The sequence below is a fragment of the Schistocerca piceifrons genome, chromosome 1 (genome assembly GCF_021461385.2).
Source record: "Schistocerca piceifrons isolate TAMUIC-IGC-003096 chromosome 1, iqSchPice1.1, whole genome shotgun sequence".
Classification (NCBI taxonomy): domain Eukaryota; kingdom Metazoa; phylum Arthropoda; class Insecta; order Orthoptera; family Acrididae; genus Schistocerca; species Schistocerca piceifrons.
This window is the reverse complement of record NC_060138.1, coordinates 459,711,665-459,727,587: the sequence shown is the minus strand read 5'-3', so window position 1 is coordinate 459,727,587 and position 15,923 is coordinate 459,711,665. Positions and strand designations below refer to the sequence as shown.

General features: G+C 39.0%; 1 protein-coding gene across 4 annotated transcripts in view; it reads left to right on the top strand.

The window, feature by feature from the left end:
- The window catches only part of LOC124793147 (uncharacterized protein YJR142W), a 287,324-nt gene that overhangs the window by 21,504 nt on the left and 249,897 nt on the right, over positions 1-15,923 (top strand). For all 4 annotated transcript variants that reach the window (XR_007016578.1, XM_047257999.1, XM_047257997.1 and 1 more), the window contains one exon: positions 5,142-5,205. Coding sequence is in view for 3 of the 4 variants with exons in the window: in XM_047257999.1 (XP_047113955.1) it covers positions 5,142-5,205 (64 nt within the window). In the remaining variant the exon portion in view is untranslated. The remainder of the gene's footprint in view (positions 1-5,141; positions 5,206-15,923) is intronic.

Genomic DNA, 15,923 nt, shown 5'->3' with positions numbered 1-15,923 from the left:
AAAAATGGAACGCCTAAAAAGCTTGGTTCGACCACATTTGAACTTTGAATCATTACAAATGATAGGGGTCAGGGAGACGAACAACTCAGCAAGTTGACATAGTTTGTGTATAATGTCATATGGAATAATGTTCTGGGGTAACTCATCTCACCTGCCAGTGATGTGTGCCTGGATCATTGTTGAAGCAACTTAAATGGTGATTGTGTATGCAAGAACAGGTCTTGTTCCAAAATGTGTATGCATCAAACTGCTTACAGCTTTTCTGCAGGGAAAATTTCTCATGGCAGTTCTCTCTTTTTCTGTCTCTGGCCTCATATCTTGCATGCGTACTTATTAGTCCCATGGTCAGCTAATTTGACATTTCTCCTAATTCTTCCAACTGAAACTGCTCTTTGAATCTCTTTTTGAGGCTTTCCTTCTCTTGTGTATTATTACTGAAAATTAACGTGTTGTCAACATAAATTGGAAAAGTTAATGTCATTTCCATCTTCTGGTAAATACGTGGATCAGCTGTACTTCTTGTAAAGTTAAAGTTTAAGAGTGCTTCATTTAGCTTAATATTTCAATTGCAGTTACCTTGAGTTAATCCATAAACTGCTTTTTGAAGCTTAAAGATATATTTGTTCCTAACAGTTCTAATGTCAGAATCAATCTGTGGGATTATGATACAAGTCTCTTCATCCAAATTGCCTTATAGGAATGCTTTAGCAGCATCTAAGTTATCTATATCTAAGTCATATTTAGTAGCTAAATCAAAGTGATACGTGAATGAATTGTAGCAGATTATTGGAGCTTGTCTCATTATAGTTTAAATCCTTTGTTTGTGCACAGCCTTAAACTATACTCATACATTGTACTTAAAAATGTGTCCTTGGAGATCCTTTTTAGTTTTGAAAATCTATTTAGTGGTTTTTGGCTTTTTATTTGAGAATGAAAGTGCCTTTTCCCATGTATAATTTTCAGCATACGACTGTAGCTCTTCTCTAATTTCCTGAAGCCTTTTATGCCATTCTCTGCTTTGTAAATATACTTTTTAAATATACTGCTAATGATAACAGATTGGAATTGTTTGTCCGTTGAATAATAGGACACTTAATCATTCATCATCATTTCAGAATAGTTGATGATCTGAGCGTTTGACACTGCTCGGGTAAAACACATCTTGATTTGTTATTATTCGCATTAGTAATAGGCTCAGATTCATGTATTTCTAGACATTTTGCTTAATTTTGTATCTATTTCCACCTGTGAATGGAATAAATAATGTTTCCAGTTTATGAGACTTGTTAGGCACTGTTATATCCTCACTCTCCTGAACAATATTTTTGTATCACATCTTTCATTTCAAGATTCAAACTGTTCAACATATTAGACATGGAAATAATTTTGCTTGCATATTCTTCTACTGAGGTACAGCTCTCCAGTCAAGTCGCAAGGAGCACAAACTGTAAACCATATCTTCTTTTAAGTCTGAATCATCTCATAACTCCTTTTTACCCCCCCCCCCCCCCCCCCAGACTTCTTTTGCGGTTGTTGTGTTCTGCAGGTGCATATAAATTAATGGATCAGCTAACAATATTATTTTTTTCTCTGACATCATATACTTTTCCCTTGACCAGAAGAAGAAATGGCAGTCATTATTCCACATTAAGGTTGCCTCTCTTACAAAAAAGGGGTGCACAATAATGCCACCAAATGATATCAAATATGACAGATAAGAAAGTTAAATTTCAAAAAGGTTCTCCTTGACAATTTCTCCTTCTGTTCAGTAGAAGAATTTCTAATTTGTAATGTGCTAGAGATAGGTCATGCATGAGTGAAGGGTGCCTGCTTTTGCGCGCACGCGCGTGTGTGCACTCATTTCATATCTGAAGAAGGCTTTAGCCGTGAGCTCAGTGTATAAAAGTCTATTCATTGTTCGTGTCTGCAACTAAACGTACCAGCTCTACAGTAAGTAGCAATCTATCCATCTATTCTTTTCTTAATATTGTTGATATTCCAACCTGGACTTTTCCATTGTTTAAAGAGATTTTAAAATTAATTTTAATTAAACAGGGTGGCACACAAAATGTCATATATTGATGTCTATAAATATTTTATTTGAAGGATGGCAATATTGGAATGTTGTGAGAAGTAGCCATCATTGCTGCTTGATTCAACAGAAGTCAGCACTTGTCAGTATCACGCAGACAAGTTGCCATTGTTTCATTTTAGTAAAATGTAGCACAAAGGCTTGTTGACACTAGAACAGAAAATGTAGATTATGTTGTTTTACGCAGAAAAGAAGAGTGTAGCAGAGAGTCGGCGATGTTTTCGTGTTCGTTTTTGTATGAGGTGCCCTCCCCCCCCCCCCCCCCCCCCCCCCTGCAGACAGACAGTGTATAGACTAACCACAAAATCTGAAACTGATGGCTGTATTTTAGAGCAAAGCAACATTGTGCCAGCTCAATACATGCTCTGGAGACTGTGATAGTGGCTTTGACATGGAGAGCTAGGATATCCACGGGGCGAGCTTCAGCCAAACTGGGCATCTCACCTCGTTCTGTTCAGAGATCACGTTTTGCTGATATGAAATTATTTCCATACAAAGTGACAGGTTGCACAAACTTGTGAAAAAATGACAATGTACGGCAATTACAGGTTGTAACTTTGGTGCTTGCATATGATGATGCCGTGATTCACAATGCATGGTTCTCTGATGAGATGTACGTTCATCCGAATGGTAGCGTCAGTTGGCAGAATATTAGATTGCGAATTATCGAGAAAAAGCGGGTGTGTGGAGTACCATTTCCAGCTTTGAAATTATTGGACTAATCTTTTTCAGTGGCACAGTTAACAGTACAAACTACGTGAACATATTGCAGAAAAAATTTCTTCCACAGCTTTAAGCAACAGGGTTACCAATGGAAATCCAATGGATCATGCAAATTGGAGCTTGTCCTCAAACAGAACTTTATTCTGGATTTCCTCCATGGCCATTTTGGGCACCATGTGATGTGCCATCAACATCTAGAAGATTTTCAGGATGGTTCAATATGGCTGTCTCACAGATTGGATATTAATCTTTGTGATTATTGCTTATGGGGACTTTTGAAGGAGACTGTCTACCACAACAAAACATGTAATCTAATGGAACTGGAAGTGGCTACTGCAACAGTTTTCCAGGGAATCACAGAAGAAATGCACCACATGTTCGATCTGCATACGCACTCTTGATGATTAACACACGCGTTATTAAGTTATACAAAGAATTTTCAATGTATGAAATTTTGCATGCCACCTTGTGTATACAGTACTTTCTGTACAGAGATTAACATAACACTCAGAGGGGTAATGAAAATGATCATATTAATAAACAACTATTCAGCAAAGTTTTTTGAAAGAAAAAGTGTACAAGTTGATGCTCATATATGATGAAATGTGGTTCTTCAATGGACAAATGTCAAGTTCATCTTTAAGCTGTATTGTATGTGATACTCCCATATGTTTTACAATCTTTCTGTTCATATTCAATATAGATTGTCTTAATGTTGATGTGCGGTTCCATATGAGGACTGATGGATTAATTTGTGTGTCACATTGGGCATGTAGCTTAGAGATACAATGTATGTGCTTGATAATGACTTCACAGTCAAAATTGGCCAATAGCAGCAAATAAATGGAAAATTTTGGAGATTGTGATGGACAGTGTTTTATTTTGAATACTGTATAGAGGCTTTGGACCCCTGTACAAACGAGATATTCACTAAAGAAATTGTAAGCTTTGGTATACCTTATTATAATGGATAAAATGTTCGGGTAGTCAGTCAAGTTAGAAAACTGTGACAGTTTTGTAACACCACTCATAACACTCAAAATAGGCCTTTGCTGTGTGACATGGCTTTTCACTTTGCACAGCTCACTAAGTTCCTCTGGAAGAAAGTTACTGCTGAATGCGGTAGTTCATTGTGATCATTATTGATTAGTGACTGTTAATGATCATTGTGTTGTTGTTGTTGTTGTTGTTGGTGGTGGTGGTGGTGGTGGTGGTGGTGGTGGTGGTGGTGGTCTTCGATCTGAAGAGTGGTATGATGCAGCCGTCCGGTGCAAGCCTCTTAATCAACAAATAACTACTGCAATACATCTTTCTTAATCTTCTCTCTTTACTCTTGGTCTCCCTCTACAATTTTAACCCTCCACATTTCCCTCCACTACTAAATTGGTGATCCCTTGATGTCTCAGAATGTGTCCTATCTACTGAGCCCTTCTTCTAGTCAGGTTGTGCCACAGATGTCTTTTCTCCCCAGTTGTATTCGATATGTGATCTACTCATCTAATCCTTAACATTTTTTGTAGCACCACATTTCAAATGCTTCTAATCTCTTCTTGTTGAAAAGTTTATCATACATGTTTCATTTCCATATGTGGCTACACTCCATACAAATACTTTCGGAAAAGACTTCCAAATACTTAAATCTATATTTGATGTTAACAAATTTCTCTTCTTCAGAAACACTTCTCTTGCATTGCCAGTCTGCATTTTATATCCTCTCTATTTTGGCCATAATCAGTTATTTTTCTTCTCAAATAGCAAAACTCGTCTACTACTTCAAGTGTCTCGTTTTCTAATTTGATTCCCTCAGCATCACATGATCATTGTTATTTGTTCAAAATAATTTACAACTGGAAGATATTAATTAATTGGAACTGTACAATTTCATAACTACAACATTTATTAACCCAAAAAATTAAAAAAGATTAAGGGGCTAGTAGGGTACAATAATATAGCTTATTCCTGCTTTGTGACAACTCGTGTTTTTGATTAACTTTTTACTTTTGTAATTTTGAAGCATTAATGTAATCTTTCTGACTCATTTCAAGTGGGAAGCAGAAAATGTAAAAGCTCTATCTTTGTTCTCTTTGAACTTGCGAATTACAGTGTTTTGTTGTAATTAGGTAAAATGATGCAGGAGTAATAAATTTATTTGCATAAATATTGCTGTTACCCATTTTATACAACTCATTCTGGTCCATTTAAAACCTTTCTTTCCCATTTTTTATCTTTCCATCTCCATATGTGAGCAGTTGATTGAAATTCATAGATACTGAAATAATCTTAAAATATATGTACAATAATTCATTTTTATTGTATCTGTTTCCAGTGTTATGAAGTTTGTGCTGCATATGCATCCAAAGCGCTTCTTAAGATGGACCGTTCAGCCACTTGTAAGTAAAATAGTTTAACTGAGTTTTTCACGAGAGAATGAGTAAAGTCAGTTTATCACTGTATTGAGCAGCTAAAAAAAAATATATATCTCTTTTTCTTTCCATGCACTTTTGTGCGCGCACACACACACACAACACACACACACACACACACACACAGCTAGGATGGCTTCGTACAGCTATGATCTTGCTAGAAAGTGTTAACATGTTTATCTCCATGGTGCTGTGTAGCCTTTCTCAACTACACCAGTACTTCAGATTATGTAATGCATTTGTGAATATCTCAAGCGAGGAATCAAGATTATGTTAAGAGTGGCATGATGATATTGTGCTTCACTTTGCCTGTTCGATTGTAATGAAACAATATTATTCATTGAAATCAAATTTCATAGATAAAAGTTACTTTGTTTCTCTATTTTATTGTGTAAGGAGTCTTAATTTTTTGATACCATTTACAGCTATTTGAAGTTCCACATAAAAGCTACTCGTAATTTGTTCTTTTCCCGATCTTTTAAACCTCATTTCGATGGTAGGTAGCAAAATTCAGTGAAAAAATTGTTGTTGGGTTAGTCTTTTAGGACTCTTCCATCTTTTTGACTCACTTATGTGTTCAGTTTGTATGAAAAGCTGTTGTTACAATAATTAATAGTTGATTTGGAGTCATAAACAAACTTTGAGTTTTGGGGTGTTTTTCAACATTTTCAAGTACAATAACTGTGCTTGTACAAACAGAAGAGAAGTGTTGTATCCCTATTTCATTTATCAGTTGTAGAAGAAGAAACAAAGATAGCTGGATGCATAATGTATCCTGCACAACTGTATTATTTTGTAAATGGCTCAATTATTTGGAAGAAGTTTTGTTGCAAGTGATACTTCACAAATGTCCTAATATTCTGTTGTATTTTACACCCTCTTTTTTTTCCTGTCAAGATGTTGAGGCAAATGAAGTATTTTAGTACAGATCATTCATATTACACTGCTCAATACACAGTGGAAATAGGAGTACAGTGATCCAGTATTTGCCAGTTGTCACAGTAAAACATTTCACAGAAATAACTTACTTTTGTTTTTGAATATATCCTAACAGACTTGTAACCAGATTTGTGCTGGGCCACTTTAGATTCACATTTCGTAGCAATATTTGCAAAATGTTTATGTGAACATTGTAAAATCTGCAAATTACTCAGTAGAACAACTGCACAGTGTGTGAAGGCAGGTACAGCTTACCAGTATTAGTGATTTTCTGTCATAATCCAGTTGACTGTTGAGCAAGGGGATAAATGACTGCATATATGCCTCTGTATGTATTCTAATCTCTCTTATCTTATTCTTATAGTCTCTATGAGAAATATGTAGTGATTGCAGTGTAATAGTCTCACAGTCTCGTTTGAATGCAGGTTCTCAAAATTTATTCAACAGGATTTTGCAACAACTACTTCGTCTTTCTTCCAAGGATTACCAAGCATTTCTTTTAAACCTCTAATAGGGATTATACTGAACTGTATGGTCCTGGCAGTACATCTCTGAATTGGTTCGCCATATGTTGTTAAGCTTGGTTGATAGCGACCCCAAGTGGTGGACCTGTTTAAGTGAAAAACAGGTGAAAAAGAGCTCCTATATTTATTCCATTCATTCCTTTTCTGTGATGTGATTGGATTATCTTTGACAGTATTTAAGAAGACAATCAATACCTTGAAACTTCCTGGCAGATTAAAACTGTGTGCCCGACCAAGTCTCGGTCGGGCACACAGTTTTAATCTGCCAGGAAGTTTCATATCAGTGCACACTCCGCTGCAGAGTGAAAATCTCATTCTGGAATCAATACCTTGTTTTAATGTTGTTCTGTTACTACTTTCTGGTATATGCAGTTTTTCCCTTAGTACATGTAATGAGTGTGATACAACAGTTTTATTCCACTATAAGAATGGTTATGGGCGCAGTTGTGCTAACAAAGAAAACAAAAACTATGTTAGTGTCAATTAGCTGATCTAAAACACATCCTTATGGTAAAGACGAAATATTTGCCGATATTGTTTGCCTACTTTTCATTCTTTGCATTTGGGAAACGTTAATTGACACTGAGCTGTGTTTGATAATCTCACAGAAAAGAAAAATGCAGTAAAATAAGTAATGAAATACATAGAGCTGAAGGATAACGGACGCACTATATTGAGAAACTGAGTGTAGTGAATTACGCTTCTTGAATGTATCGGGTGAAAATTATTCTAATAGAGTCTGATTTGTGGACTGTAATTGAGCCTGGTGAGATGGAAGCTGGTGAAGGTGCATCAACCGCTTATAAGAAAGGCATATATGACATGTCAAGGTAAGGCGTTAGCAAGAGTTGTACTTTGCATTTGTGACAGGTAGCTAATGTGTATACGAAATTTGTCAAATCCAAAAATAGTATGGGAAGAACTTTGAAAATTACATGCCCCAATGAATAGCAAATTTCACACTGTGAAACTAAGATGGAAGTTGTACTCACTAAAAGTGAAGAGTTGTGACTCTGTGGAAAATTATCTAGGACTGATAAACAAAATTATAGTGGATCTAGTGAATGTTGGTGACAAAACTGAAGGTGGAGATTTAGCTATGGCTATTCTGTGTGAACTTCCAGATGAATGGGATGCAGTAGTTATGGCTTTGTGCTGTTTGCCAGATATTGATTTTAAGTGTGCTACAGTTAAATGCCATTTACTTGCTGAAGATGCTAGACATTACGAATACAGTGAAGGTAAACATTCTGTAATATCCTCGAAAGTTAATACTGGTAATCAGAAGTAGTGGATAACGCCACTTATGGAATGTGGCAAAGGACAGGAACAAACAGAGAAAAATAGAGGGGTAGTTTTGTTTGTTATAACTGTCACAAAGTTGGTCACATGTCTAGAAAAGGTAAACTTAAAAAAGGAACAAAAGAAACTAGATGATGTTGATATGAGTGCTGTCTTGGCACAGTTAAATTGAATGGTGGTAACTGAAAAGTGGATTCTGGAGCAACTCATCACGTGGCTCCGAATGAAAATTATTTATCAGCTCTTGATAAAAATATTTTGGCTGAGATCATAACCTTAGTTGATCACAGAAAAACAGAGGCCATGGAAAAAGGTACAGTAAGGCCGAAGACAATTAATAATGAAGATTTGGCTAAGGAATTCATAGCTAACAACACACTGCTTGTGACAGAGTTCGATCATGCAGTCTTATCTGTGAGGCAGGTCATTGAAAACTGTAAAAAGTCATTTTAGACAGAGAAGGTTGCTATATCAATGATGAGTTTGGAAGACTGCTGATTAAAACTCAACAGAAAGGTCATTTATATTACATAAATTTGAAGCTATGTGCAGTTGACAGGTAAATAAACATAGAGAATAACGAATTTAACACAAAATCGCTATATTTATGGCATTGTTGAATGATGCATGTTAGTAAGCATTCAGTAAACAACATGATAAGAAAGGAAGCAGTCCCAGGATTAGATTATGGAAAAGGTTATTTAACCTCTGTGATGGTTGTATGGTAGGTAAATCAACGCAAAGATCATTTCTGAAAACGGTAAATAAGACTCGAAGGAACAAACAGCCAGTTCAGAGCTTGTTCATGATGATCTCATGTGACCTGTTGGTGTTCCAAGTTTTGGAAGCAATAGATATTTTATGAGTATTTTCTTAAAAAATAAGGGTGAAGTATTTGAAGAATTCAAGAAATGGAGGATTCAAACCGGAAGACACTTAAGGGAATTCACATGGACAGTAGCCTAGAATTTGGTTTGTGCAAATGGTCGCAGTTCTGTGAATCTGAAGGAATTTGGCATGAAATAACAGTGACATACACACAACAGCAAAACAGTACAGGTGAATGCCTCAAAAGCATTTTAATGGATATGGTAAGGTCACAGTTACTAGAAAGTAATTTACCATAGTGTTCTTGATCTGAGCTGACGTACACTGTGATATACATAAAATATTGTGTTAAAAATAGCCACAACAATGAAAAAATGCCTTATGAATCGCAGACAGGTAAAAGTCTAGTGTAAGAGATTTACATGTGATAGGATGCAAAGTTTTTGTTCACATACCCAAAGAAAGACGTTGTTCTAAATTATCCACATGGGCAGAAGAAGGTGTTCTTATAGGATATTCTCCATATGGCTATGGAGACAGGATCTGGATGCCAGAAACAAAACGGTTTGTAGAATCCAGGGAATTTATATGCAAAGAGTTTTTGAATGGTTAATGCTCAAATGAAAATAAGAAACAGAAAGACTCTATTGGACTGTACAAATACAGAACATTATCGTTTCCAAGTATTGAAGCATAAATACAAAGTGAAAGAGAAGATTCTAACACTGAAGAGAAATTTTATGGTTTCTCATATCAGGAGGAAAGTTTGGAAGAAACTGAAGATAATCGGGAATTTGTGGAATGTGCTGAAACTTCACAAAGTGGATACAGGCCAAGAATGAATGTAACAAAAGAAAAAACACGTTTAAGCAAATGTCATCCAATGACACTTCTTTCCAAAGAGAAAGCTTATGTTAAAGAAGCACAAATACACATTGTGCGAGAAAGGAACAGTGAAAAACCATTATCCTATCATGAAGCAATTAATTCCAATGAGGCAATGGAATGGATAGCAGCAATAAATGAAGAAATTAACTCCCTGGAGAATCATGATGCTTGGAAATTGGTTGAGCTACCATCTGGTGTAATTCCTATATTAAAAAAAACAGGGACATGTAGAAAGAAGACAGTTGGTGAGAAGCAGAGTTTTAAAGCTCATTTACTCACAAAGGGTTTTAGTCAATTAAAAGGCGTAGACTATAATGATATTCATGCTCTTATTTCAAATTTGAAAATGATTCATCGATTGATAGCAGCCAACGTTGAGAAAAATTGTCATATTGGTCAGTATGATGTGAAGAATGCCTTTCGCTTCTGCATAGTAAATAGAAGGTATATATGCTCCATCCAGAAGTTTCATCAAGAAGAGCCAAAAAGTTTGGTTTGTAAGTTAAACAAGTCAGTATATTGACTGAAACAAAGTGGCAGATGCTGTAATTATCATTTAAATAGCGCGCTAGAAAAATTCCGATTTATTCAAAAGGATACAGATTCATGTGTCAACAAGCTAAATGCAAAGAAAGGAAAAGCTCTTCTGTCTCTATATGTGGATGATGTGCTTGCATTTGCACAAAATGAAGAGATGCAGCAAAAGGTAAAAACTCTTTTAGAAAGTTGCTTTGAAACCAAGCACATGGGCATGGTATCAGACGTGTTAGGAGTGAAATTTGAGAACAGTGAAGATGTAAGAGTTAGTCTTTCTCAGAAGCAGTTCATCAGTCAACTACTTGATAGATTTGGACTTCAGAATGCAAAGGCAGCCAAGACCCTGATGGAAATGAAACTGAATTTCCTTGATGAGAAGTGTGATGAGTAGGGACCAGAAAATGTAGCTTCTATTTTTTACAAAATTTGCATCTATTTTTTGCAAAATTTGCATCTATTTTTTGCAAAATTTGCATCTATTTTTTTGCAAAATTTGCATCTATTTTTTTGCAAAATTTGCATCTATTTTTTTGCAAAATTTGCATCTATTTTTCTTGAAATTCGCATCTGTTTTCTTTGTTTGTTAATGATTAGACTGACAAATTTAAAAGGTTGTCATGCTAAACAAAGACAAACAAATTATTAGTTATTTGAAACTGTCAAAAAAAGTGCTGATTGTGAATGTTTTGACTGGAATGTTTGCTTTTGAAAAAACTTCAGTACTGTTTTCTTCTGAAATGGCCTTTGTTTTCTTCGTTTGGCTGCATTTAAGATTTCAAAAATGATTGCTCTGTTGAAAAGCAGCAGTATTTTCCTATCAGTTAAGTGACGGTGTCTCCAATATAAGGTGGTTCTGAACATTATTTGACTTTTCTTGCTCAATTTGAAGATTAAAAAATCTGCAGATTACTGATTTTGACATTTCGTGGGCACTCATAGCCCTATGACCCATGCCTGACAACGCTACAGATAGAACTGACAAGGCACTTCAACATAGAACTAGAACCGAATGTACGGTGACTTGATTTTAATGTTAAGGGAATAATTTTGGTGCTGTAGAAATCATTACAGATTTTATTTCCAGTTGCTATAGCACAGAGGGTGGGCACTATAGGCTATTTACCAGATGGTGCGAGCATAAACAGACTAGAATTCTGACCACTATAGGGGAAGGAGTGGTGCGGGGAAACAAATCCCGCCTCCATTTCGCAGGCAGCAGCCTACAGCAGAACTGACACTTTGTCACAGGGATCGCAGATCTCTTCTGGCGTTGTAAGGGTCATAATCAAAATCTGTGATGGACCAGGATTAGTTGCTGCAGTTATTTTTAAAAAAAAAAAAAAAAAAACACTGAGCAATGCACAACAAAAAGTGTTCAGGGACAGCTGAACGCAATTGCTTGTTGAAGTTAGTGTGTTGTTAACAATGTAGTTCAGGCCCGACCTCTAGTGGTATTCAATGCTATTACAGCTCAAAGCATCCACCACCTAATTTGCCACATTAAAACTTCCCGTATTTTACTATCTTTTAAGCTTAAGTGAAAAAACAGATGTGTTTCTTTTGTATAAAATACTAGGTCCCATGGCTGAGTAGTTAGTTGCATTACGTAGTGTGTATCTTAAACAGACCATTCAACCATCCACATTGGCATGGCAGCAGATGATTGAGTGCATTGATACATCATTGCACCCGTACACTACATTTTGCATGTAGGTTTTTGCACATATAATCTTTCCAAATTGGGCTTCACCACATGATGTGCAATACCAGTAACTGCTTACATTTTTGATATTGCATGCAGAAAATCTGTTTCAAACTATCTCTGATAAATAGCTCGTATAAGTACAATTCACTTTGAAACAGCATCTATTAAGTAATATCACGTTTTTGCATTGTGAGACAGAATTCACATCTGTTTCGCATTTATCGCAAAATACCAATTGTTCCGATCCCTAGTGATGAAGTAGTTAAAAATCTTGCACATCATGAGCTTATTGGTGGACTCCTTTACTTTTCACAGAAGACTCGACCAGATGTAGCTTTCTCGGTGGCAAAGTTGTGACAGTATTGTTCAAATTTAATATGAACCATTTGAATACAACAAAAAGGATACTAAGACAAGTGAAGGAAACAGTGCATTGTGAACTCACGTATTATCCCAGTGGTCAAGTACTTGAAACATTCTCTGATGCTGATTGGGCTACTCGTATAGATGGTTGCAAAAGTATTATGGGATATGTAATATTACTGGCAGGATCACCATAGTACTGGAAAAGTCTGAAACATACTGTAGTTGCATTGAGCACAAAGGCAGCAGAATGTGTATCAGTGGCAGCCTGTGCAAGAGAGGTGGTAGGGATGAGGGAATTACTGAAGAGCCTTAACTTGAAACTTAACTTGAAAGAACTGATTAGAGAATCGACATCTCTCTGGTGTGATAAACAAGCAGCAATCATACACTCCAAGAATCATACAGACAAATACAGAACAAAACATACTGCCATGACACATTGTTTCATCAGGGAAAGTAATGGATTGAACGATATGCATTTGATACATTTCAACCAATAAAAATAATCAGAATTGTAACAAGTAAACAGATGGAGAAGAGCTCCTTTGTTGATTTGTTGATTCCATTCGTATCAGTTCTGTTATATGATTAGATTATCTTTGACATCGTTCTTATTTTCAGTCTGTTGTCCCCCCTGCGGGTCCAGGGGTTAGAATAGGCCCGAGGTATTCCTGCCTGTCGTATGAGGCAACTAAAAGGAGTTTCACACGTTTGGGCCTTCATGTGATGGTCCCCTGTAGGATTTGACCTCCATTCTTCAAAATTTTCCCGAAGAGCGAGCCAATTGGGGAAGGGCGCCTTACAAGGTGTATAGTGTCCATCATGCATTGAGATCTTTAGCCCACTTTCTCATCGTCGCATTGCAGTCTGCCCATTCTCCATCTTTTGTGTGAGGACACCTTCCTGGGTGCGTTTTCCACCATGCACCATGCAGTGACGCTTTCTGCGTCGATGATGACAATGGACTTCTTTGCACATGATATCCAGCACGGTAGCCAGTCCGTTGTGGTGGGGCTGCCACATACTCTGTTGGTTGTTGCCCCCTGACCACACAGGGATAGCTCTGGTGATACATGCGCCGTTGACTCCCCATGCATGCCAAGGGGTAGATGCTCTTCCACCTGGGGCATTGGGACTCCCGGCAATGGCCATCCTGCCAGGATGTGCTGTAGCTGGGTGGCACTCGTGGGGAGGGCCCCTGGTCGGTGTGGGTGGCATCGGGGCGGATGACATGCGATGAAGCGTAGTCCATCATCTCCTACTGGTTGTGAAACACCAACAGCCTCTAAGCGATCATGAGCTCAATTCAACACACAGAAGTACGACCCCAAATCATTTCCCTCCCTGGTTATACCATGGGAGGAACGTCAGGCTAAGGATGGTAGCGGATCTTATTTGCCCCAGTACCTTGTATGTTCGAGAGCTGATGGGGAATCTTTCATGATGATGAAGCCTCAGTTTTTTGTTGACCATTTAGAGGACAAGTTCGGGGAGGTGGAGGGCTTGTCCAAAATGAAATCTGGGTCAGTCTTGATCAAAACAGCTTCCTCTACCCAGTCACGGGAGTTACTCACTTGTGACAAGCTGGGGGATGTTTCTGTAACCATCACACCCTATAAGAGCTTAATTATGGTCAGGGTATCATATTTCACAGATACCTTCTTTTGCTGTCCAACAATGAGCTGTTCACCAATTTAGAGTGCCGAGGTGTACATTTCGTCTGGCGTGTCCACCGGGGTCCAAAGGATAATCAGGTTGCCACCGGTGCCTTCATCTTGGCCTTTGAGGGCGATACATTGCCCGAGAAGGTCAAGGTGATGGTCTACCGGTGTGATGTAAAGCCCTGTATCCCTCCCCCAATGCGTTGGTTTAAGTGCTGGAAGTTCGGCCATATGTCTTCCCGCTGTACTTCCAGCGTCACATGCCGAGATTGTGGACGCCCATCACATCCCAATACTTCATGTGCTCTGCCTCCCATCTCTGTCAACAGCGGTGAGCACCATTCGCCTTGCTCGCCTGACTGCAGGGTTCTCCAGAGAGAAAGGAAAATCATGGAGTACAAGACCCTGGACAGACTGACCTACACTGAGGCTAAGAGAAAATTTGAATTCCTGCATCCTGTGCATATGACATTGTCTTAAGCTGCCGCTACAACAGTTCTGGCACCATCAGCTCTGCCATCCCAGGTCACCACTCAGAGCTGGAAGACTACACCTGCCTCCTTGATGGTGGGGGGCATTTCCCTCCCTGCTGCTCCTGCACCACCTACTTCGGGAGCAACACCCCACACCCCCACCCCCCATCCCCCACCCCCCATCCCCCACCCCCCCACACCAATCATCGGGGATGTCCGTTCCCACTTCTAAGCCAGAGAAGCGTAAGTCTTCTTCGGCTTCTCTCACTAGGAGGAGGTCCCTTGGGTCACTCTCCATTCCCAGGTTTCTTCTAGTGGGAAAGACGACACCCGCCAGTGGCTGAAGAGCCCAAAAGCAGCTGGCCGTAGGGCTTCATGCTCGTCCTCAGTCCAGGAGACTGAGCCAGTGAAGTCCTCCCAGCCAGGGAAACCCAAGGAGCAGCAAGAGAAATCCAAAAAGAAAACCCCTAAGACCAAGGAAATTGTGGTGGCACCCAAACCACCGCTACCTGCAAGCTCTGCGGCTGAGGATGGGGTGGAGATTTTGGCATCCACTGAGGACCTAGATCTCGCCAGACCGCCTGGCTTAAGACAACTGTTAAGCTTTACACCTGCTATCTGCATTGCCCTCCAGGAAACCTGGTTCCCAGCAATGCGGAGCCCTGCCCTCTGCAGCTGTAAGGGATATTACAGGAACTGTAGCGACTATAATAGTGTGTCAGGTGTAGTTTGTGTTTATGTCCTAAACTCGGTCTGTAGTGAACATGTGCCCCTTCAAACCCCTCTTGATGCTGTGGATGTCAGAAAAGGATGACACAGGAAATAGCTATCTGCAATGTATATCTTCTTCCAGATGGTGCTGTACCCCTGAATGTATTAGCTGCACTGATTGATCAACTCCCTAAACCTTTCCTACTTCTGGGAGAGTTTAATGCCCATAACCTCTTTTGGGGTGGCACCATGCTTACTGGTTGAGGCAGATATGTCGAAACTTTACTGTCGCAATTCGACCTCTGCCTCTTAAATATTGGGGCAGCCGCACATTTCAGTGTGGCTCATGGTAGTTACTTGGCCATTAATTTATCAGTTTGCAGCCCAGGACTTCTCCCATCTATTCACTGGAAAACACATGACGACGTATGTGGCGGTGAACACTCCCCCATCTTCCTGTCACTGCCCCAGCGTCAGGCGCATGGATGCCTGCCCAGATGGGCCTCAAACAAGGCAGACTGGGGAGCTTTCACCTCTGCTGTCACAGCTGAATCTCCCCCATACAGTAACGCCAGTGTGATGGTTGAGCAGGTGACTAGCACAATTGTTTCTGCGGCAGAAAATGCGATCCCTCACTCTTTAGGGTGCCCGAGGCGTAAGGCAGTCCTTTGGTGGTCGCCGGAAGTCGCTGAAGCAATTAAGGAGCATCAGTGAGCACTACAGCAGCATAAGTGGCACCCTTCCCTGGAGC